This window comes from Rhamphochromis sp. 'chilingali' (genome assembly GCF_963969265.1).
Source record: "Rhamphochromis sp. 'chilingali' genome assembly, chromosome: 8".
In the NCBI taxonomy this organism is placed as follows: domain Eukaryota; kingdom Metazoa; phylum Chordata; class Actinopteri; order Cichliformes; family Cichlidae; genus Rhamphochromis; species Rhamphochromis sp. 'chilingali'.
The window spans coordinates 10,175,516-10,198,525 of record NC_137935.1 but is presented as its reverse complement, the minus strand read 5'-3'; the positions used below and the strand labels follow the sequence as shown (position 1 = coordinate 10,198,525).

General features: G+C 45.2%; 2 protein-coding genes and 1 long non-coding RNA gene across 3 annotated transcripts in view; 2 read left to right on the top strand and 1 right to left on the bottom strand.

Moving 5' to 3' along the window:
* Nucleotides 1-23,010, top strand: part of LOC308401490 — a 303,063-nt gene that overhangs the window by 98,211 nt on the left and 181,842 nt on the right. The gene's annotated exons all lie outside the window — the stretch shown is intronic.
* On the bottom strand, nt 2,375-4,348 carry LOC308400984 (olfactory receptor 5AR1-like; the record flags this gene model as incomplete). The annotated part of the gene is made up of 3 exons (XM_080889047.1): nt 2,375-2,614; nt 3,062-3,180; nt 4,249-4,348. The coding sequence occupies 3 exons, from the start codon at nt 4,346-4,348 to the stop codon at nt 2,375-2,377; spliced, it is 459 nt and encodes a 152-aa protein (XP_080745173.1).
* On the top strand, nt 14,182-15,148 carry LOC308400983 (olfactory receptor 2AT4-like; the record flags this gene model as incomplete). Its single annotated transcript, XM_080889046.1, has 1 exon — nt 14,182-15,148. Exon 1 carries the CDS (start codon nt 14,210-14,212, stop codon nt 15,146-15,148), a length of 939 nt encoding a protein of 312 aa, XP_080745172.1. The 5' UTR covers nt 14,182-14,209.

The window sequence follows — 23,010 nt, the reverse complement described above, 5'->3', positions numbered from 1 at the left end:
CTTGTAGATTTTATAGATTATTCCGGGTGAAAATAACTAAAATAAACAGGAGAGGAGGCAACATTTCAAAATAAATGTTAAACACCAAACACACTGGAAAGTATTTTTTTAAAAATCCTTTAAATGGTGCCTCTCCCGAATCTTACAGTGGTGATATAGAACTGAAGACTTTTCAGGGCATTTTTAGGACAGCCCAATGACAAATATAGAATAAACAGTTAAGAAATGATTCACATGTAACACATAATGCCTTGGTATGAATGAGGGAAAATCAGTGCCCAGAAATACAAAAAGAAAGAAAATGTAAAAGAATGTTATATAGTTGGTTGGACAAATATAAATCTATTCACCCAATTAACCACAATGTGTCACATATACAGTGGTTTGCAAAAGTATTCGGCCCCCTTGAACTTTCCCACATTTTGTCACATTACAGCCACAAACATGAATCAATTTTATTGGAATTCCACGTGAAAGACCAATACTGGTTTTCCAAAATACTCTGGAAAACCTCCTGTGTTGTACCAGTGCTAAAGACTTCACGCCCCAAGGACCTCAACTGCTAGTGGCCAGTGATTCTGACATCCCACCTGATGAAGACCCTGGAGCGGCTGGCCCTAGCTCAGCTTCGGCGACTGGTGAGCTCATCACTGGACTCACTTCAGTTTGCCTACCAACCTGGCATTGGAGCGGATGATGCCGTCATCCACCTCTTACATCGTTCCCTCTCTCACCTGGAGACCGCTGGGAGCACTGTGAGAATGATGTTCTTTGATTTCTCCAGTGCCTTCAACACCATTCTTCCCACGGTCCTGAAGGACAAGCTGGAGAACTCAGGAGTGGATTCTGGACATGGATTCTGGACTACATCACTGGATTCTGGACTACCTCACTGACCGACCACAGTATGTGAGAACTCAGGGCTGTGTGTCGGACAAGGTCGTCTGCAGCACGGGGGCCCCACAGGGAACGGTTCTGGCTCCGTTCCTCTTCACCATCTACACTGCAGACTTCTCCCACAACTCCACCCAGTGCTTCCTGCAGAAGTTCTCTGATGACTCCGCAATAGTCGGCCTCATCACTGATGGGGATGACAAGGAGTACAAAGAACTGACCCAAGACTTTGTGGACTGGTGCCAGCTGAACTACCTTCAGATCAACACTAGTAAAACCAAGGAGCTGGTGGTAGACTTCCGCAGGCACAAACATCCTCCACTGCAACCACTGAACATCCAAGGTATGGACATCGAGGCTGTGGACAACTACAGGTACCTTGGTGTTCATCTGAACAATAAACTGGACTGGACTCATAATTCAGAAGCCCTCTACAGGAAAGAGCAGAGCAGGATGTACCTGCTGCGGAGACTCGGATCATTTGGAGTAGAGGGCCCACTCCTGAAGACCTTCTATGACTCTGTGGTGGCCTCAGCCATCTTTTATGGTGTGGTCTGCTGGGGTGGCCACATCTCTGCTGGGGACAGGAAGAGACTGAACAGGCTGATCCGAAGGGCCAGCTCTGTTCTAGGATGCCCTCTGGACCCAGTGGAGGTGGTGAGTGACAGGAGAATGGCGGCTAAGGTGTCATCCCTATTGGACAACATCTCCCACCTCATGCAGGAGACTGACAGCACTGAGCAGCTCCTTCAGTGGCAGGCTGCGGCACCCACGATGTGGAAAGAAAGTAGAAAGAAAGTAGAAAATTAATATAGCCACTACAGTAACCATCAGTAACCATCAAAACAATGATTTACAAGGTGGGTTAGAGTTATACTCAAATAAACTCGACAAGAGAATACAATTAAGAATTGATAAATATTTTTTAATGTCATTTTGCACAAAAAAAAAACCATGCCTACACTCCACAAAACTCTAGCTAGTTTAATTGTAAAAAAAAAAAAAAATTCTTAATCTCATTTGTCTTAAGACAGTCAAGGAATGGATCAATTTAAACCCCAATAAAAACAAATAAATAATAACCTATCAATTAGTCATTTGAATATTTCTTGAAAGAGAATGAAAGATGTGCTGTTTTCAGATATCAAATGCTTGTGTTCATTTAACATGTAGTTAAACAAAACTTAAGAGCTGTTCCACAAAGCAATATTTTCTGAGGTTGAAAGCAATTATTCATAATGATTAGCTTCTGTTGATTAAGGAAAAAAAAAAGTATGATTTAGAACACACACATACAAAACAGCCATTTTTAGAGTTGTTAGGATGCTAGTATAAACTCACAATAAAAAACAAATAAAATCAGATGTGATGAAGTGGAAGATGTTTTACAACCATTTACATATATAATATTCACAAAACTTCAGTGGGGAAAAAGACAAAACATGTATAGTAATTATTATAATAGAAAAGCACACTCAGCTCACAAGAGTCTAAGAATCTTTTTGAATATCTTAACCATCTTATTTTTAATTTCTGTTGTTCTAAGACAATACACAAAAGGATTTACAAGAGATGGACCGAGAATGTTTCCTATCAATAAACCCTGACGTTCGTCAAGAGATAATACCACGCCAACTCTAGTCAAGATGACAATAATGAATATAGGAGAGTAAAAGCATGTTACACAAATTGCATGACTCACAACAGTGCTGCCCATTTTCTTTTTGTCATTATTTGAAGATAATTTCACACAAAATAAGATTCCACAGTATGAAATACAAATGAAAGTGAAAGTGAAAAATAAAATAAAAAATGACCAAATGGCACTTTGGTTGAAATACTCATCAACATTGACACAAGTGGTTCGCATTATGGCAGCATAATCACAGAAAGTGTACTTAAGCTTCAAGGTGCAATGAGGGAGAGGGATAACTGTTGCAGGAAACAAGACAACAGTACCACATCCAATAATCCATAAGATATATGTAAGAACAACAGTACGTGTATTTGTCAAATAACTGTGGTAATGAAAAGGAAAAATTATAGCAATTAATCGATCGAATGCCATAATTGCTAGAGCAAACTGTTCCATCACCATTGCTAAGTGGAAAACACACATTTGAATTAAGCAGTCCACGTATATGGTTTTAACATCAGCAAGGAGAACCCCAATCATTGTTGGAGTGGCACTGGAAGTGTACATTATATCAACAACAGCAAGGTTGCAAACCAGAAGATACATTGGTTTATGTAATCTCTTGTCAAAAATAATGAAGAGGATGTTTACTGTATTGGCAAAAATAGCTAGTATATAGATTATCAGCATAACCACACCAACTGCTACAGGTCTTTTGACAGTGTCAAAACCACCTATAATAAAGTGTTTCACTGTGATTGAAGCATTCTGTAACAACATACTCAACAACTTTTTAAATTAGGAGATGTTTCAAAATTTAGTTAAAGAAGTAAAACAACAACAACACCTCAGCCTCAAGCAATAGCCTTTCAAATATATTTTAAATCTTTATCAGCTGGACACATTTGTTAAGAAAAAAGCACAACCCAAACCCAAACAGCTTAGGGTAAACACTTTAAGTATCAAAAGAATGCTACGTTTTCATTGGTCTCATCCAATCACAGTTCATATAGGGGTTGGCATAGAAGTTTTTCATATGACATCATGTGGACTTCGGTCAAGAACTGTCCACCATCCTGGACATGATAAGCAGTAGCAATCACATCCAATCGCTCAAAAGTACTTTACATAGGAAATATCACTACTTTTCTCCCCTGTGTAAGCACAGCTGGGAGTGATCAGACCTAACAAGACAAAGGAAGCGAAGCAGGATACAATGAAAAAAACAGACTGTCAAAGAAACAAGAAGTATAACACAGAGACACAGACTTAACACTGAGACAGAGGCATGAACCGTGGGACTTGCAGAGCCGTAGGACGCACATGAATGAGAGGTGGAAGGCGATTGTAGTTCCTATTAACAGGGTATTGCCGACTGTCCTGCTAATTGTATGTCATATTTATGATTAAAAAAATAAAATAAAAATTGAAATTAAAAAAAGTTTAATCAAATTAGATTGTACAAAAGGTTACGGTTTTATTCCATTCAGTTGTTAGTTCACCTGTAGTTTTTTAGAGTGGCCATTAGAGGTCACCCCACCGCTTTGTATGAGAGAGACTATGGGCAGGGAGAAACGTGGGCAAGGCACCTGAGCTTTTCTGCTCCAGATTACCAGCAGAGAAGTTGTCATTCCGTGAGAAGTGTGCGTTAATGAGCAACAGAACACACACACACATACACATACACATGCCCACGCACCTAAGCCTGTATGCAATACCTGCTCCTCTGACAATCCCTGTTACCTTCAACTGTGTAAAGTCAATACAAAAGTCTGCACTATCCTCGGTGTCTTCATTGTCTCCCTTCTGAACATTCATCCGGGCCTTGAGCAGTGTTCTGGCCGACACTCCGGGGAGTGGTAGCGGCAAATCTGAACTAGCACCTTACAGTCCTCCCAGTCCAAGTTATCTACCCAACATTAATGGTCCTTCGAGCCGGAGGTAAGCTGCTTCTACCCTAACAAGATGGATGATATTCAGAATTTCTCAGTCCTTGGTGCACGCCCACGGCGTAATATACGTCGCCCCCTCCGCTATGAAGCTTATGAGACTGACTTCCCCGGGCTTGGTGCAGGTTACCAGGAGGAAAGTGAGACAGGAGGCGACACCCGTTCTTCCCACCATCCTCCGTCTGACCCCTCTGATGACCGCTCACACAGCCATGTCACACCATTGAGAGCAAAGTTAGAAGATATACAAGGTGAAAGGTTCCTGTTCCAGCAGTCCCATGACCAGATGAGAGCCGGGCTGGCTGATTTCCAGGCCCTTCATACTAGTTTGCTGCAGCTGCTGGACCGTGCAGAGAGTCTGCAGCTCAGTCCACCGCACAGAGCCCCTGTTGTTCATCTCCAGCCACCCCCTGCTGAAGAGGAAGAGGACTGGCCTCCACCACCACCTCCTGTTGAATTCAAGGAGGCGTCTGTCTCCAGCCAGGGTCCAGTTGAGGACCGCATCGATACAATGATGAAAGAGCTGCAGGATCTGAAGAGGGAGTCTATGGCTGCACAGAAGAGTCAGATCATCCCCCCACATGAATCTAAGCCAGGGTTCACTTCTCCTCAGCCAAGGACCACCTACCCTCCAGCGCCGCCTCCGAGAGCACACCCCCCTCCATTGCAACCACTGCCAGTTCCACCTCCATCCTCATCTACTCCTTTCTGGCCCTCACAGATGTACAGACCCCCGGCTTAGCAGTGGCCCCAGATTTGACCTACAGGGGGCCTCGTCCGAGCATTCCCAAGCTCACACGCCGTAATCCTGGGGAATTTGCTCGTCTAAAGATGGCGCTAGAGAACTTATTGCCCCCGGAGAGTTCAGAGCTCTTCAGGTACCAAGTCTTGTTAGATCACCTACACCTGGAGGAAGCAAAGTTGATAGCGGACGCTTACCTCCATTCTGCCACGCCCTTCAGTGACACCATGAATACTCTTAACGACAGGCTTGGGCAGCCTCACCAGCTTGCCCTGAGGAGAACTGCTGCTGTCATGGACTCACCTGACATCCGCCGAGGGGATGCAGCCACATTCGAGCGATTCTCTCTTCACATCCAGTCGCTCGTGGGCATGCTGAAGACTTTAGGCCCTTATGGGGAGGTCGAACTCCAGTGTGGCTCCCATGTGGCTCGACTTCTTAGTAAGCTTCCTTCAGAGCAAAGAGCTGATTTCCGTTGGTGCATGTACAACCATTCTGGTCAGGCTTACACCCTGGACGACCTGGCTACCTGGTTAAAGTACGAATCCTGGTGTCAGGACTATGACGGCTTGCCCACGCCAACGATCACCAGAGAGAAGCCTGATGTCAGACCAAGCAAGCGCTCTGTTGCGGTTCTTCACAGTGTAGAGAGCTCACCCAGGTCACTAGGTACCACTCCAAACAAAGCTAGGCAGCAGCCCTACTGTGCCTTTTGCGATAACCGTGCCCATCACCTGAGTCAGTGTCAGGAGGTCATCAAGCTGAGTCGCGAACAGCTCACAGACTGGATAAAGACCAACAAGAGGTGCTGGCATTGCGCTCGCTCCCATCAGGCAGCACAGTGTACCCTCAAGAAACCCTGCAGCCTGTGTCAGGGTCGTCATCTGCAGGTCCTTCACGACGTGAATTCTAAGCCCTTAAAGACACATGGCCCAGTGTCTGCTCCCCCACGAGGTGAGAATCCTACGGGCGTCCTGTACCTCGATCGTCCTACAGAGAGCGGCCAAGTCCTGTTAAAGGTTGTCCCAGTCATCCTTCACCATAATGGCAAGACTTTGAGCACTCACATAGTTTTGGATGATGTGGAGTCCTTGCAGCGGAAGTAGAGACACCTCAGAGGCCTGCCTCTCCAGGCCTTCAAGAAGGTCAAACCTCTCCTTCTCATTGGCAGTGACCACCCACAGCTCATCACTGCAACTGAAGCTGTCCGTCTTGGTCCACCGGGTGGTCCCGCTGCTATGCGCACCAGGTTAGGGTGGACACTACAGGGTCCCTCCAGCCTTATCGGTTCCTCTTCGCTGCCACAACAGTGCCTCTTCACAACTGCTATTCCTCCCCAGGTGAGTGAGCTACTCAAACATGTAGAGAAGTTATGGTAGGTAGATGTCATCCCAGTGCCAGAAGGCAAGGTGGTTACCCGTTCAAGAGAGGATAACTATGCAGTTAGCCTGCTAGAGCAGAAGACAGTTCGTGTAGAAGTCGAGGGCATCCAACGCTATGCCACCCCACTCCTTCGCCGCCAGAACATGCCACACCTTAAAGCTAGCCCTAACGCTGTTGTTCCCAGTTTGAGAAGCGTGGAGAGAAGGCTCCAGAAAGATCCAGAACGAGCTAAGATCTACTGGGCGGAGATAGAGAAGTTGGTCCAGGCCGGTTCGGTGGTTAAGGTGTCCGCCTCTGAGGTTGTTCAAACAGATGAGTCATGGTACATCCCTCACCCCCTTGTTAGCCACAATGGCAAAGATTGCCTTGTGTTTAACTGTTCTTTCCAGTTCCAAGGCCAGGCCCTCAACGAACATCTTCTGCTGGGCCTACCCTGAGCGCATCAAGATTGTGTTACAGAACACACACACACACACACACACAGACACACACACACACACACACACACACACACACACACACACACACACACACCTTCTACCTTCTACCAGATTGCAGAAGTTGGAACAGTTTGTTGCCAGGATGGGACGGGTCCTTCAGTATCTGCGCTGCTCTAGTCCGGCATCTCCTGGTGTAGGTGTCCTGAAGCAGGGGGAGAGCAATCCTGCAGCAGCGTTCTGCTGTACGGATCACTCTCTGGAGAGCTTTTTGGTCCTTCACACAGCTGTTCCTGAACCACGATGTCATGTTCTGTGTGAGGATGCTCTCCACAGCGCCTGTATAGAAAATCCTGAGGATCTTTGGAGAGACCCTGAACTTCCTCAGTTGTCGTAGGTGATACAGGCGCTGCCTAGCCTTTTTGGTCTGGACCTGAATGTGGGCAGCCCATGTCAGGTCTGAGGAGATGTGGACACCAAGATACTTGAAGGACTGCACCATCTCCACTGGAGCTCCATTGATGATAATGGGCTTGTAGTCTCTGTGCTGACCCCTTCTGAAGTCCACCACCAGCTCCATGGTCTTGCTGACGTTCAGCTGGAGGTGGTTGTCCTGGCACCACGATGCCAGATTCTTCACTTCATCCATGTAGGCCGCCTCATCGTTGTTGGAGATGGCACCCAACACCACTGTGTCGTCAGCAAACTTCACAATGGTGTTGGAGCCATGGGTGGCCACACAGTCTGAAGTGTAGAGGGAGTAGAGCAGTGGCGAGAGGACACATCCCTGAGGTGCTCCTGTGTTGATGGTGATGCTGTTGGAGAAGCACCTGCCCACCCTCACCACCTGAGTTCTGCCAGTGAGGAAGTCCAACACCCATGCACACAGACGGCTGTTAAGTCCCAGATCCCTCAGCTTTGTGAACAGTCTGCAGGGCACTATTGTGTTAAACGCTGAACTGTAATCAACAAACAGCATTCGCACATAGTTACCCTGTTTCTTGTCCACGTGGCTGAGAGTGGTGTGTAGGACGTGGGCGATGGCATCCTCTGTGGATCTGTTGGATCTGTAGGCGAACTGCAGTGGATCTGTGGTGTCTGGGATGGCGGAGGAGATGATGTTCTTCAGCAGCCTCTCAAACACCTTCATTACTACCGAGGTCAGTGCAACTGGCCGGTAATCGTTCAGGGATGAGGGTTTGCTGTTCTTGGGCACAGGGATGATGGTGGATCTTTTGAAGCATGTGGGGACCACAGACTTCGCCAGGGACTCGTTGAAGATGTAAGTGAACACACCTGCTAGCTGGTCAGCACAGCAGCGCAGCAGACGGCCGGTGATGCCGTCTGGCCCCGCCGCTTTCCTTGTGTTCACTCTCCTCAGTGCCGCTCGGACGTCATGCTCCGCGATGCTGGTCACCGGTCTCTCGCTGATGACGTCACTGTCCTCGGTAGTCAGGCGGTAGATAGCATTAGCCGCCTGGCTAACCTCGAAACGGGCGTAGAACCAATTCAGCTCGTTGGTGAATGCAGAGTCGGCGTTGATCGGCGCAGTGTCCCTGGCTTTGTAATCCGTAATGGTGCGTAGTCCGTGCCACATACTCCGTGTGTCGCCTTGGTGGAAGCGGGACTCCACACGTTCCCGGTACCTGCGTTTGGCATCTCTCACCGCGCGCCGCACGCCGTATGAGGCCGCTTTGTAGGCGCTCATATCGCCAGTGGCGAGACCCGCGTTGTAGGAGGCGGTCCTGGCGTTTACTGCAGTGCGGATCGATCTGTCCATCCACGGTTTCTGGTTTGGGAATGTGGTGACTCTCGCAGTGGGGATAATCTCCTCCGCTAGCATATTGACGAAGCATACTGCTACTTCCGTAAACTCGTTGATGTCGACTGCGCATGCTCTGAACATGTCCCAGTCTACGTCGTTGAGTGCGTCCTGTAGCGTAGCTTCTGATTGGGCAGTCCACCGTTTTACTTCCTTCGTGGTCACGTCTTCCCTCCGTATGCTTTGTTTATACTGGGGAATGAGGAAGATGGCGTTGTGGTCAGACTTCCCAAAAGCCGGGTGTGAGACAGCTTTGTAGCCCTGCTTGTATGGCGTGTAGCAGTGATCCAAAATCCGATCCCCTCTAGTTGGACACGAGACATGCTGGTAAAAGTTTGGCATGACTTTTCTGAGGTTCGCTTTGTTAAAGTCTCCTGCTACAATGAGGGCTGCGCCCGGGTCCTTGTTTTGAAGCGAGCTCAGCACATCATGTAATTCGGACAAAGCCATACCTGTGTCCGCTTGGGGTGGGATGTAGACCGCCGTGGTGATGACTGAGGTGAACTCACAGGGCAGATAGAAAGGGCGGCACTTAATGCTCAGGAACTCCAGATGTGGCGAGCAGCCGCTGGAGAGAGTAGAAATGCTCCTGGCATCACACCACTTTCTGTTTACCATGAAACACACTCCTCCACCTTTGGTTTTGTTCGACTCTGCCGTTCTGTCCGCGCGGAGCACAAAGAATGAATCCGACGGAGTTACGGCCTGGTCCGGCACGGTGGGGGACAGCCATGTCTCCGTGAAGCACAGAATGTTGCAGTCCCTCATGTCACGTTGGAAGGTGACCCTTGCTCTTAGATCATCGAGCTTGTTCTCCATGGATTGTACATTGGCCAGTAGGATACTGGGCAGTGGTGCGCGATGCGCCTGCTGTCTCAGTTTGTTCCTAATACCAGCGCGTTTTCCCCGGCGCTTCTTTGTTCTGCGCCTCGGATGAGCGGCCTGTCCTTTGTTGTTCTCCGCGCCGCGTAGAATCTCTGGCGGCCAGGAAGGGTCGGGTTTAAAAGTGTCCAAGATTAGATGTGCAACCTTGGCACCGATGTTTACAAGTGATCCGCTGTCGTATACTATAAGACTAGAGGATTTTGGGATGTAAACCAGAGCAAAAAATAAGTAAAAAACAAGAAAAGTGGATAGTCGGAGCGGCGCGGTCAGGAAGGCGTCTGGACGTGGCCGCGCCATCTTGGATCATAGATCATACATAGAATGTAGTTAATCTTAATCAAGTACAAAACTATTTGTTATTTTGTCGTTGCTTCAGCCGTGATGGATCTACTGTCAGTTTTAATAATTGCCATTAGTTAAGTTAATATTTTCAAAGGTGCAATTTCCTTGTGGTGATAGCTTCTGTGTTATAGCAACTCTAAAGAGCCAAAGTAAAAGTAAATTAAAGTATCCAGCCATCCTCATCCTACCCTTGGGTGGATGGGAGCATGGTTCTGCAATCTGGCGCCGGTGAGGTCGGCTGCCGTCACGACTGCTCCGACCACTTTTTCTTTGTCTTTGTTTTTTAAGTTAGTTTTCAGCATCTCTAAATAGGCAAAATCATCACCATTGGGTACATTATTTATGACAGTGACACTCTTGTTTCTATTGGAATACAATGTACTCACAATTCGAAGTTTTTAACTCCGGATCCGAGCTGGCCGAGTGAGATCTTGAGGGAGAAAAAAGGGAAGCGGCGGCGGCGGCCTAGAGGGAAGCGAGCCGGCGTTAGGAACAGGCTGAGAGCTCGTGCACACCGCACACCTCTGCCTAGCATCCTGCTCGCCAACGTCCAGTCACTGGAGAACAAGCTTGATGACCTCAGGGCCAGGATAAAGTTCCAGAGAGACATTCGGGACTGCAATCTCCTCTGCTTCACCGAGACATGGCTGAACCCAGCGGTGCCGGACCATGCCATCCAGACGGCCGAGTTCTTCTCGGTTCACCGCAAGTGAACACGGGACTCGGGGAAGTCAAGGGGAGGCGGCGTGTGTTTAATGGTGAACAACAACTGGTGCAACAGTGCAAACGTTGTTCCTCTCACACGCTCCTGCACACCAAATCTGGAACTACTGTCCATCATGTGTCGTCCTTTTTATCTACCTCGGGAATTTACATCGGTCATTGTAAGTGCCGTTTATATTCCACCACAAGCGGACACGGTCACCATCCTTATGCGGCACTCACACAGCACCAGACACAACACCGGGACGCTGCGCTTATTGTGACGGGGGACTTTAATAGTGCCAACCTCAAACGTGCAGCGCCGAACTTTTATCAACACATCACCTGCCCCACCAGAGGTGAAAGGACACTGGACCACTGCTACACTACGGTCAAGGATGGCTACAAGGCACAATCCCGCCCTCCTTTTGGCAAATACGATCACGCCGCCATCTTCCTCATGCCAAAATACAAACAAAGGCTAAAACAGGAAGTTCCGGTTCAGAGGAAGATCACGCGCTGGACTGATCAATCGGTGGCCGCGTTAAAGGACGCACTCGATGACGCAGACTGGGGCATGTTCAGAAACAGCTCCGATGATGATGTCAACGTGTTTACGGAAGCGGTTGTGGGATTCATCGGGAAACTAGCGGATGATACCGTGGAGACAAAGACTATCACAACGTTTCCCAACCAGAAGCCGTGGGTGGATAAAACCATCCGCGACGCTCTGAGATCCCGCACCGCTGCCTACAACATGGGACTCACGACGGGGGACATGGACCCGTACAAAGCCGCGTCATATAACGTGCGGAGGGCGGTGAAAGAGGCGAAGCAGCGCTACGGGAGGAAACTAGAGTCACAACTCCAACTGAGTGACTCTAGGAGCCTATGGCGGGGACTAAGGACAATAACGGACTATAAAGCACCAACGACCGGTATGACGAACGCGGCCGTGACTCTGGCAGACGAGCTGAACACTTTCTATGCTCGCTTCGAGGCTGCAGCTAAGTACTCCAACAATGCTAGTGCTAGCGGCGCTAACGGCTGCAGACAGGAAGATACTGCCAGCACCGGAAACGTGCTCGTCATCTCCGAGCATGAAGTTAGGAGAGCCTTCAAGAGAGTGAACACCAGGAAAGCAGCAGGACCAGACGGCATCCCAGGTCGTATCCTCAGAGACTGCGCATACCAGCTAGCTCCTGTGTTCACTGAGATATTCAACATCTCTTTATCTCAGTCGGTGATCTCCACATGCTTCAAAGAGTCCATCATTGTTCCTGTCCCGAAGAAACCCCACCCTGCTTCTCTCAATGACTATCGCCCTGTAGCACTCACCTCAGTAGTGATGAAGTGCTTTGAACGCCTGGTCAGAGACTTCATCATTTCTTCACTACCAGACACACTGGACCCACTACAGTTTGCTTACCATCCAAATCGTTCCACAGACGATGCCATCTCTCATCTCCTCCACACATCACTCACTCACTTGGACACTAGAAGGGGGAATTATGTTAAAATGCTCTTCATAGACTACAGCTCTGCATTTAATACCATAATTCCCTCCACACTCACCACCAAGCTGGAGCATCTGGGACTCAGCTCATCTATGTGTCAGTGGATCTCCAACTTCCTAACTGGCAGACCACAGGCAGTAAGGATGGGCGGACATGTCTCAGTCTCCACCACTCTCAGCACTGGAGCCCCCCAGGGGTGTGTTCTGAGCCCCCTGCTGTACTCCCTGTACACATATGACTGCGTGGCCACTACCAGCTCCACCACCATCATCAAGTTTGCTGACGACACCGTCGTGGTGGGCCTGACCTCTGATAACAACGAGACGACCTACCTGAAGGAGATTAGGAATCTGGAGAACTGGTGCCAGAGGAACAACCTCCTTCTAAACGTCAGTAAGACAAAGGAGCTGATAGTGGACTTCAGCACTAAGCAGGAGAGGAACTACCAGACCCCTGTCATCAACGAGTGCCCAGTGGAGAGAGTGGACAGCTTCAAATACCTCGGAGTTCACATCACGCAGGACCTGTCATGGTCCTGTCACATCAACACCGTGGTGAAAAAGGCCCGTCAGCGTCTCTACCACCTCAGACGCTTGAGAGACTTCCAACTGCCCTCCAAGGTGCTCAGGAACTTTTACTCGTGCACCATAGAGAGCATCCTGGCGGGAAACATCTTAACCTGGTTCGGGAACAGCACCATGCAGGACAGACAAGCTCTACAGAGGGTTGTGCGGTCAGCTGAGCGCACCATCCGCTCCGAGCTCCCTGACCTGCACTCAATCTACAGCAGGCGGTGCTGGACCAAGGCCAGGAAGATCGTGAAGGACCTCAGCCATCCCAACAACGGACTGTTCTCTCTGCTGAGGTCAGGAAAGCGATTCCGCTCCCTGAAGACCAACACAGAGAGACTTAGGAGGAACTTCTTCCCGCAGGCGATACGGTCTCTCAATCACACCACCACACAGTACTGACTCACACATATAGTTCTTACACACACACTGGACATTCTGGGCATTGTTATCACTTAAATCACTTTAAGCATATTTACACTGCACAAGACATAATGTGGATTGCACAACACTGGTCACTATATTCTTCATTTCCAGTTAATACTTGTACAGCTGCTGTTATTGTGTGTGTGTGTGTGTGTGTGTGTGTGTGTGTGTGTGTGTGTGTGTGTGTGTGTGTGTGTGTGTGTGTGTGTGTGTGTATATATATATATATATTTATTTAATTATTTATATTTCTTCATACATTCTTATATAGTTCTATACTGTGTATTGTGTATTTTGTTGTACAGTTATTTTATTTTCAACTTTAATTTATATACTTTATCATATTCTTTCCCAGTTAAATTTACCCTTCATTCTAATTTGTGTTGTACAGTTATTTCATTTTTAACCTTAATTTTTTATATTTTATTCCTTCCTAGTTAAATTTACACTTTAATTTTTCATATTTATTTCCTATCTTATTCATAGCCCTTTCCTTTTTTTTCTTCTTCTTCTTTAGGTCACGAGCAGTTGTCTAAGCATTTCACTGCATATCGTACGACTGTGTACGTGACAAATAAAAAATTTGAATTTGAATTTGAATCTCTGCGGATATGTAAATAGAAAATTGTCTATGCCACAATGCAGTGTCACTGGATGACGGGAGTGCAGAGTGAGAATGTACGGTTCTTGTGAGGCTTAAAATGAGAAAGCACAGGTGCTTTGTGTTCAAAGCCAAACTGTCTGTTTAGCTGGGTTATTATTTTTTTGTTCTTAACCACTGTCTACTGCTACTAAAGCTTTGCAATATCTTTAACCACCTTTTGCTTTGAGAGGTGTCTTTTATTTTTGTCTTTTTACTTTATCAATTCCAATTTGAAACTTATTGTAATTTAATATTCTTTAATATGTCTTTACAGAATGCGTCAACCAAACTAACACATTTTATTATAGGTGGCTTTGACACAGTCAAAAGGCCTGTAGCAGTTGGTGTGGTTATGCTGATAACTTATTTACTAGCTGTTACTGGCAGTTTGGTCAATATCCTCTTCATTGTTTCTGACAAGCAGTTACATAAACCAATGTATCTTCTGATTTGCAATCTTGCTGTTGTTGACATACTGTATACCTCTAGTGCCACTCCAACAATGATCGGGGTTCTTCTTGCTGGTGTTAATACCATATCATATGTGGAGTGTTTAATTCAAATGTGTGTTTTCCAGCTGGGATCAACAATGGAGATGTTTTCTTTAACAATTATGGCATTTGATCGATTAATAGCTATAATTTATCCTCTTCGGTACCATAGTTATTTAACAAATACACGTATAATGGTACTTACATACATTCTGTGGATTGTTGCCTCTGGTTTTGTGGCTCCTTTACCAGCAACAGTTGTCCCTCTCCCTCACTGCACCTTGAGGCTTAGGTACACTTTCTGTGATGCTGCTGCTGTATTACGAACCCTTTGTGTTGACCCAGAGAAATATTTCAATGAAGGTGCCAGTAGGTTATTTTTTCTGTTATTTTTCACATTCGTTTTCATTTGTCTTTCATACTGTGTGATCTTGTTTTTTGTGAAATTATCATCAAATAATGACAGAATGAAAATGGGAAGCACTCTTGTGAGTCACCTGATTTGTGTAATATGTTTATACTGTCCCATTTTTATCCATGCTATTTTGACCAGGTTTGGTGTGGTATTAACTCTTGAAGAACGCCAAGGTTTATCAATTGGCACCATCCTCGGTCCATCTCTTGTAAATCCTTTTGTGTATTTTCTTAGGACAAAGGAAATTAAAAGTAAGATTTTTAAGATACTTAGAAAGGCTAACACAGCTCGTTAGAGTCTTGTGAACTGTGAGTACACTTATTTTTAAAATGGGCAGAAATGTTGGAATATTCATATGCATTTTTTAAACTTTTTCCTGGTCAGATTTGTGAACTTTTGAGTCCTATTTATGTGAGAAGAATCAACCTGTAAATCATTACACTTACAGTGGTATTTAAAAAGTAGACTGAAGATTATTTTCTTACACAACAAAATTTTGAAAGACAAAATATTCCAATTCACTGTGGCACATTTGAGTTTTGGATTAAATGCACTGACAGCTCAAAGAGCTTACGATTCAAGTAGTGAACAGGCAACTTCTCTCACTGATTCTTTATCATGATTATTTGTTGTTGTTTGTGAGCAACACTGTTCGACAATAACAATTTATGAAGTAATTATTGTGTTATTTTGAACCAAAATAATGTTTGTCATTAAATTCTGGAATGCCTGAGAAGAAAAGGTTACATTGTTTTGTTTAGTTGTTTTAAATGTTTGTTTTGTTTTGTTTTGTTTTTTGTAAGTGGGTGAATGACAACATTCTTAAAACAGTAGGGAATTGACCAGATAACAGTGCGAGAATTATTATAGTGAGCACACATGGACTGAAGGGAACGTTTAAACAAAGATAAAGATAAGATGTGAAGAAAAATGGGATCTTTTTATTGATTCAACTACTTTGACCAGCTCAGATAAAAATGTTTCTTAAATAACAAGCTCAGCTGGGGTAGGAACAGATAACAAAATGAAAGTTACCAAAAGGAGAAATATGAATTTTCATACGAAAATATGAAAAGAAATGTGTATAAAAAAGAGTACAAACATTTTCATCTTCAAATATGGCAAGTTTTACTTATGGGCAGTCACCATTTAAGGTTGCACAATTTTCATATGAACAACTGAACATTGTCTGGTGATACCTGTTCTGTAATTTCAATAGCTTACAATAGATAGCTCATGCAGAATCAGGACATCTCAATCCGCTCTTCATCATTGCATAAGCCATTTATTTTTCTTATATTTCATGCTTTCTAAAGTCTATACAACAAACACAAAAAAGAAGCTTTTATTTTCAATGACATCATTGCTATCAATAAATAGGACAATAAATAGGACTTTGTGCTTCTTACTTCTTACAGCTCACACTGCCATTGCTCTTCCCGTTTGGAGCAGCAGTATCAGTCGGTGACCAAAATGGACTTTTTTCTTTCACCTCACCATAAGCCAGAGACCGTTCGCCATAAATCTAACCCAAAGACTGTATTTTGTGATGACATTCTGGACTATCCCATTACCACTTGTTACCATGCTGCTTCTAAAAGGACTGCTTTGCCCTCGGAGGCTCAATTCAATTCAATTCAATTTTATTTATATAGCGCCAAATCACAACAAAAGTCGCCTCAAGGCGCTTCATAAATACAGAGAAAAACCCAACAATCATATGACCCCCTATGAGCAAGCACTTTGGCGACAGTGGGAAGGAAAAACTCCCTTTTAACAGGAAGAAACCTCCTGCAGAACCAGGCTCAGGGAGGGGCAGCCATCTGCTGTGACCGGTTGGGGTGAAAGAAGGAAGACAGGATAAAAGACATGCTGTGGATGAGAGACAGAGGTTAATAACAGATATGATTCAATGCAGAAAGGTCTATTAATACATAGTGAGTGAGAAAGGTGACTGGAAAGGAAAAACTCAATGCATCATGGGAATCCCCCAGCAGCCTACGTCTATTGCAGCATAACTAAGGGAGGATTCAGGGTCACCTGATCCATCCCTAACTATATGCTTCAGCAAAAAGGAAAGTTTTAAGCCTAATCTTAAAAGTAGAGATAGTGTCTGTCTCCCGAATCCAAACTGGAAGCTGGTTCCACGGAAGAGGGGCCTGTAAACTGAAGGCTCTCCCTCCCATTCTACTTTTAAATACTCTAGGAACAACAAGTAAGCCTGCAGTGCGAGAGTGAAGTACTCTAATAGGGTGACATGGTACTACAAGGTCATTAAGATAAGATGGGGCCTGATTATTTAAGACCTTGTATGTGAGGAGCAGGATTTTGAATTCAATTCTGGATTTAACAGGAAGCCAATGAAGGGAAGCCAAAACAGGAGAAATATGCTCTCTCTTTCTAGTCCCTGTCAGTACTCTTGCTGCAGCATTTTGGATTAACTGAAGGCTTTTCAGCGAGTTTTTTGGACATCCTGATAAGAATGAATTACAGTAGTCCAGCCTGGAAGTAATAAATGCATGAACTAGTTTTTCAGCGTCACTCTGAGACAGGATATTTCTAACTTTAGAGAAGATGTTGCGCAAATCGAAGAACGCAGTCTTACATATTTGTTTAATATGTGCGTTGAAGGACATGTCCTGGTCAAAAATGACTCCAAGGTTCCTCACAGCGTTACTGGAGGCCAAGGTAATGCCATCCAGAGTAAGAATCTGGTTAGATACCATATTTCTAAGATTTTCAGGGCCGAGTACAATAACCTCAGTTTGATCTGAATTAAGAAGCAGAAAGTTAGCAGCCATCCAGGTCTTTATGTCTTTAAGACAGTCCTGCAGTTTAACTAATTGGTGTGTGTTATCTGGCTTCATGGATAGATAGAGCTGGGTGTTATCTGCATAGCAGTGAAATTTATGCTATGTCTTCTAATGATACTGCCTGAGAGAAGCATGGATAATGTAAACAGAATTGGTCCTAGCACTGAACCCTGTGGAACTCCATAACTGACGTCAGTGTGTGAAGAGGACTCTCCATTTACATGTACAAATTGGAGTCTATTAGATAGATATGATACAAACCACTGCAGCACAGTACCTGTAATACCTACAGCGTGCTCTAATCGCTCTAATAGGATATTATGGTCAACAGTATCGAACGCTGCACTGAGGTCTATCAGGACAAGCACAGAGATGAGTCCACTGTCAGAGGCCATAAGAAGATCATTTGTAACCTTCACTAAAGCTGTTTCTGTTCTGTGATGAGCTCTGAAACCTGACTGAAACTCTTCAAATAAACCATTCCTCTGCAGATGATCTGTTAGCTGTTTGACAACTACTCTTTCAAGGATTTTTGATATGAAAGGAAGGTTGGAGATTGGCCTATAATTAGCTAAGACTGCTGGGTCTAGAGATGGCTTTTTGAGTAAAGGTTTAACTACAGCCAGCTTGAAGGCCTGTGGTACATAGCCGATTATTAGAGATAGGTTGATCATATTTAAGATCGAAGAATTAATTAATGGCAGGACTTCTTTGAGCAGTTTTGTAGGAATGGGGTCTAAAAGACACGTTGATGGTTTGGAGGAAGTAATTATTGAAGTTAACTCAGAATGATATATTGGAGAAAAAGAGTCTAACTTAACATCAATGGTACTAAGAGTAGCTGTAGATAATATTGCATCTGTGGGATGATTATTGGTAATTTTTTCTCTAATGATAAAAATTTTATTTGTGAAGAAGTTCATGAAATCATTACTAGTTAACGTTAAAGGGATGGTTGGCTCAAAAGAGCTCTGACTTTTTGTCAGCCTGGCTACAGTGCTGAAGAGAAACCTGGGGTTGTTCTTATTTTCTTCAATCAGTGATGAATAGTAAGATGTTCTGGCTTTGCGGAGGGCTTTCTTATAAAGCAGCAAACTATTTCTCCAGGCTAAATGATGATCCTCTAAATTTGTGACACGCTATTTCCTCTCCAGCTTATGAGTCATCTGCTTTAGGGTACGTGTTTGAGAATTATACCACAGAGTCGGGTACTTCTGATTTGAGACCTTAGTTTTCACTGGAGCTACAGTATCCAGAGTCGTACCGTACGTAGTGAGGAGGTAAAATTATTAACAAGATAATCGACCTCTGTTGGAGTAGTATTCAGGTAGCTACTCTGCTCTATGTTGGTACAGGGCATTGAAGATGATAACAGTGGGTGGATTATATTCTTAAACTTAGTTACAGCACTTTCAGAAAGACATCTACTTTGATAAAGTCTACTCTCCACCGCTGTGTAATCAATTATTGTAAATGTAAATGTTATCAGGAAATGATCAGACAGGAGAGGGTTTTCAGGAAACACTGTTAAATGTTCAGTTTCTATGCCATATGTTAAAACAAGATCTAGAGTGTGATTAAAGTGGTGGGTGGGTTGTTTTATATTTTGAGAGAAGCCAATTGAGTCTAATAACAGATTAAATGCCATGTTGAGGCTGTCATTTTTAGCATCTACATGGATGTTAAAATCACCCACAATAACCCCTCCCCCACATTGGACAATCGGACCATCTCTCCCTGTTCCTCACACCTCGGTATTCACCACTCATCCAACGTGTGAAACCTGCTGTGAGGACAATTAAAGTGTGGCCAGAGGGGACAGACGCAGTGCTCCAGGACAGATTTAAAAACACAGACTGGAATATGTTCACCCACACAGACCTGGACCAGTACGCCTCATCTGTACTGGATTACATCTCCAAAACCACAGACAGTGTCACCACCCAGAAACGGATCACCATGTACCCCAACCAGAAGCCTTGGATGAACCGAGATGTTCGTCTCCTCCTGAAGGCCCGCAACACTGCCTTTAGGTCAGGAGATGCACACGCCTACAGTACAGCCAGGGCTAATCTAAAGAAGGGCATCAAAAAAGCCAAACACCATTACAAAAAGAAGGTAGAAGAACACTTCTCCAACTCCAACCCCCGACGCATGTGGCAAGGACTCCAGACCATCACAGACTACAGGACCACCAAACCCTCCCCCGCATCCTCTGATGTCTCCTTCCTCAACGAGCTCAACAACTTTTATGCTCGTTTTGAGCGAGGGAACCCCACAACCACAACCAAAGCAGACATGACGCCAGACCACCAACCTATGACTCTCTCCCCCACCGATGTAGGAGCGGTGCTGAGCAGGATCAATGTCCACAAGGCTGCAGGCCCTGATGGCATCCCCGGGCGTGTTCTCAGAGCGTGTTCTGGGGCGCTTGCAGGAGTGCTCACAGGCATATTCAATCTGTCCTTGGCCCACGCTGTGGTACCGGCCTGCTTCAAATCCACCTCCATCGTCCCGATACCCAAAAACTCCAATCCATCTTGCCTCAATGATTACCGCCCAGTAGCACTCACCCCCATCATCACTAAGTGCTTAGAGCGACTGGTCCTAGCACACTTCAAATCCTGTCTCCCCCCCACCCTGGACCCCCACCAATTCGCATACCGCCGGAACAGGAGCACAGAGGATGCAGTCTCCATCGCAATGCACTCTGTCCTCTCACACCTGGACAACAACAACACCTACGCCAGAATGCTGTTTATAGACTTCAGTTCAGCATTCAATACAATCCACCCCTCACAACTCATCAGGAAACTGACAGACCTGGGTATCAGTTCCCTCATCTGCAAATGGTTACTGGACTTCCTGACCAACCGCCCCCAACATGTCCGGCTGGATAACCGCTGCTCATCTACCATCACAATGAACACCGGTGTACCACAAGGCTGTGTGATGAGCCCTTTCCTCTACTCCCTCTTCACCCACGACTGCAGACCTGCTGATGGTTCCAACACCATCATTAAGTTTGCAGATGACACCACGGTGATTGGCCTCATCAGTGACAACGATGAGGCCGCCTACAGGGAGGAGGTGGATCGTCTGGCTGAGTGGTGCGACAGAAACAACCTGCTGCTTAACACCGAGAAGACCAAGGAGCTCATCGTGGACTACAGGAGGAATGCTGACCCACATCCACCCATCCACATTAAGGGGACGGCTGTGGAGCGTGTGAGCAGCTTCAAGTTCCTGGGAGTCCACATCTCCGAGGATCTCACCTGGACGACCAACTGCTCCAAGCTGGTCAAGAAGGCTCACCAGCGCCTCTTCTTCTTGAGGACTCTGAGGAAGAACCACCTGTCCTCAGACATCCTGGTGAACTTCTATCGCTGCACCATCGAGAGCATCCTGACCAACTGTATAACAGTCTGGTACGGGAACTGCTCTGCCTCGGACCGGAAGGCGTTGCAGAGGGTCGTGAAAACTGCCCAGCGCATCGCCGGAGCACCACTTCCTGCCATAAAAGACATCTACAGGAAGCGGTGTCTGAAAAGGGCTGGGAAAATCATCAAAGACCCCAGTCACCCATCACATGGACTCTTCACCCTCCTGCCCTCTGGGAGGCGCCACAGGAGCCTCCGGACTAAGACCACCAGGTACCGGAACAGCTTCTTCCCCACAGCTGTCAGACTCCTGAACTCTGCCTCCTGACATCTGACCCACGTTAAACTCATGGACTGAACATACACACACCCACAATGGACAACTGTACCCTCAAACACAATAATAACATGGACTGAACCACCACTCACAACCACTAGCACTTTATATAGCCTCTGTAGAAACTATCGACACCCTCACTTATCTTAACTGCACTACTGTATAGCTCTGTGTAAATAATCATTCTGTACATTCGATAATCTTTAATCCTACAACTGTTTACAACTTGCATAGTTCCCATTTCTGTATAGCTGTATATCCCAGATTCTGTAAAGTTATTTATTTCATATTCTGTATAGTTTTTCATATTTATATCCTGTTCATATCCTGTACATAGCTTGTACTCACTACAGCCTGTACATACTTATAGTTATAGAATATTCACAACATACTTCATACCGTGTACATTATAACATACCATAATAGACCCATTTCTGTAATATACTCACATATCTATATTATTGCTAATATATATTGTAATATATCTATATCACTAAAGCACTTCTGGATGGATGCAAACTGCATTTCGTTGCCCTGTACCTGTGCATGTGCAATGACAATAAAGTTGAATTCTAATTCTATTCTATTCTAATTATTTTACCTGAGCTCAGAACTAAATTAGATATAAAGTCTGAGAAATCAGACAGAAACTCTGTGTAAGGCCCAGGTGGACGATAGATGATAACAAGCAAGACTGGTTTCTGAGTTTTACAGCTGGGGTGAACAAGGCTAAGCATCGGGCTTTCAAATGAATTAAAAGTCTGTCTTGGTTTTTCGTTGATTAATAGGCTGGTGTGAAAAATTGCTGCCACACCGCCCCCTCGGCCTGTGCTTCGAGATTTCTGGTAGTTAGAATGACTCGGGGGTGATGATTCATTTAAACTAACATAATCATCCTGCTGCAACCAGGTTTCTGTAAGGCAGAGTAAATCGATTTGTGGATCAATTATTAAGTCATGTACTAACAGAGACTTGGAGGAGAGAGACCTAATATTTAATAATCCACATTTCACTGTTTTACTCTTTGGTTCAGATGTGGATACTGTATTTTTCTTTCTTTGTAATTGTTTATGTTTAAGTTTTTTGTTGCTGGTTTTTAGTTTATTTTTTGTCTTTTTGGGAGCTGACACAGTCTCTATGGAGATGGGTTTTTTGGGGGGTAGCAGGAGGAGAGAAGCTGCAGAGAGGCGTGTAAGACTGCAACTCTGCTTCCTGGTCCAAACTCTGGATAGTCATATTTTGGGGGGTTTAATAAATTTGTCCATATTTCTAGAAATGAGAGCTGCTCCATCCAAAGTGGGATGGATGCCGTCTCTCCTAACAAGACCAGGTTTCCTCCAGAAGGTTTGCCAATTATCTATGAAGCCCACATCATTTTTTGGACACCACTCAGACAGCCAGCAATTTAAGGAGAACATGCGGCTAAGCATGTCACTCCTGGTTTGATTGGGGAGGGGACCAGAGAAAACTACAGAGTCCAACATTGTTTTGGCAATGTTGCACACCGATTCAATATTGATTTTAGTGACCTCCGATTGGCATAACCGGGTGTCATTACTGCCGATGTGAGTTATGATTTTACTGAATTTACGTTTACCCTTAGCCAGCAGTTTTAAATTTCCTTCAA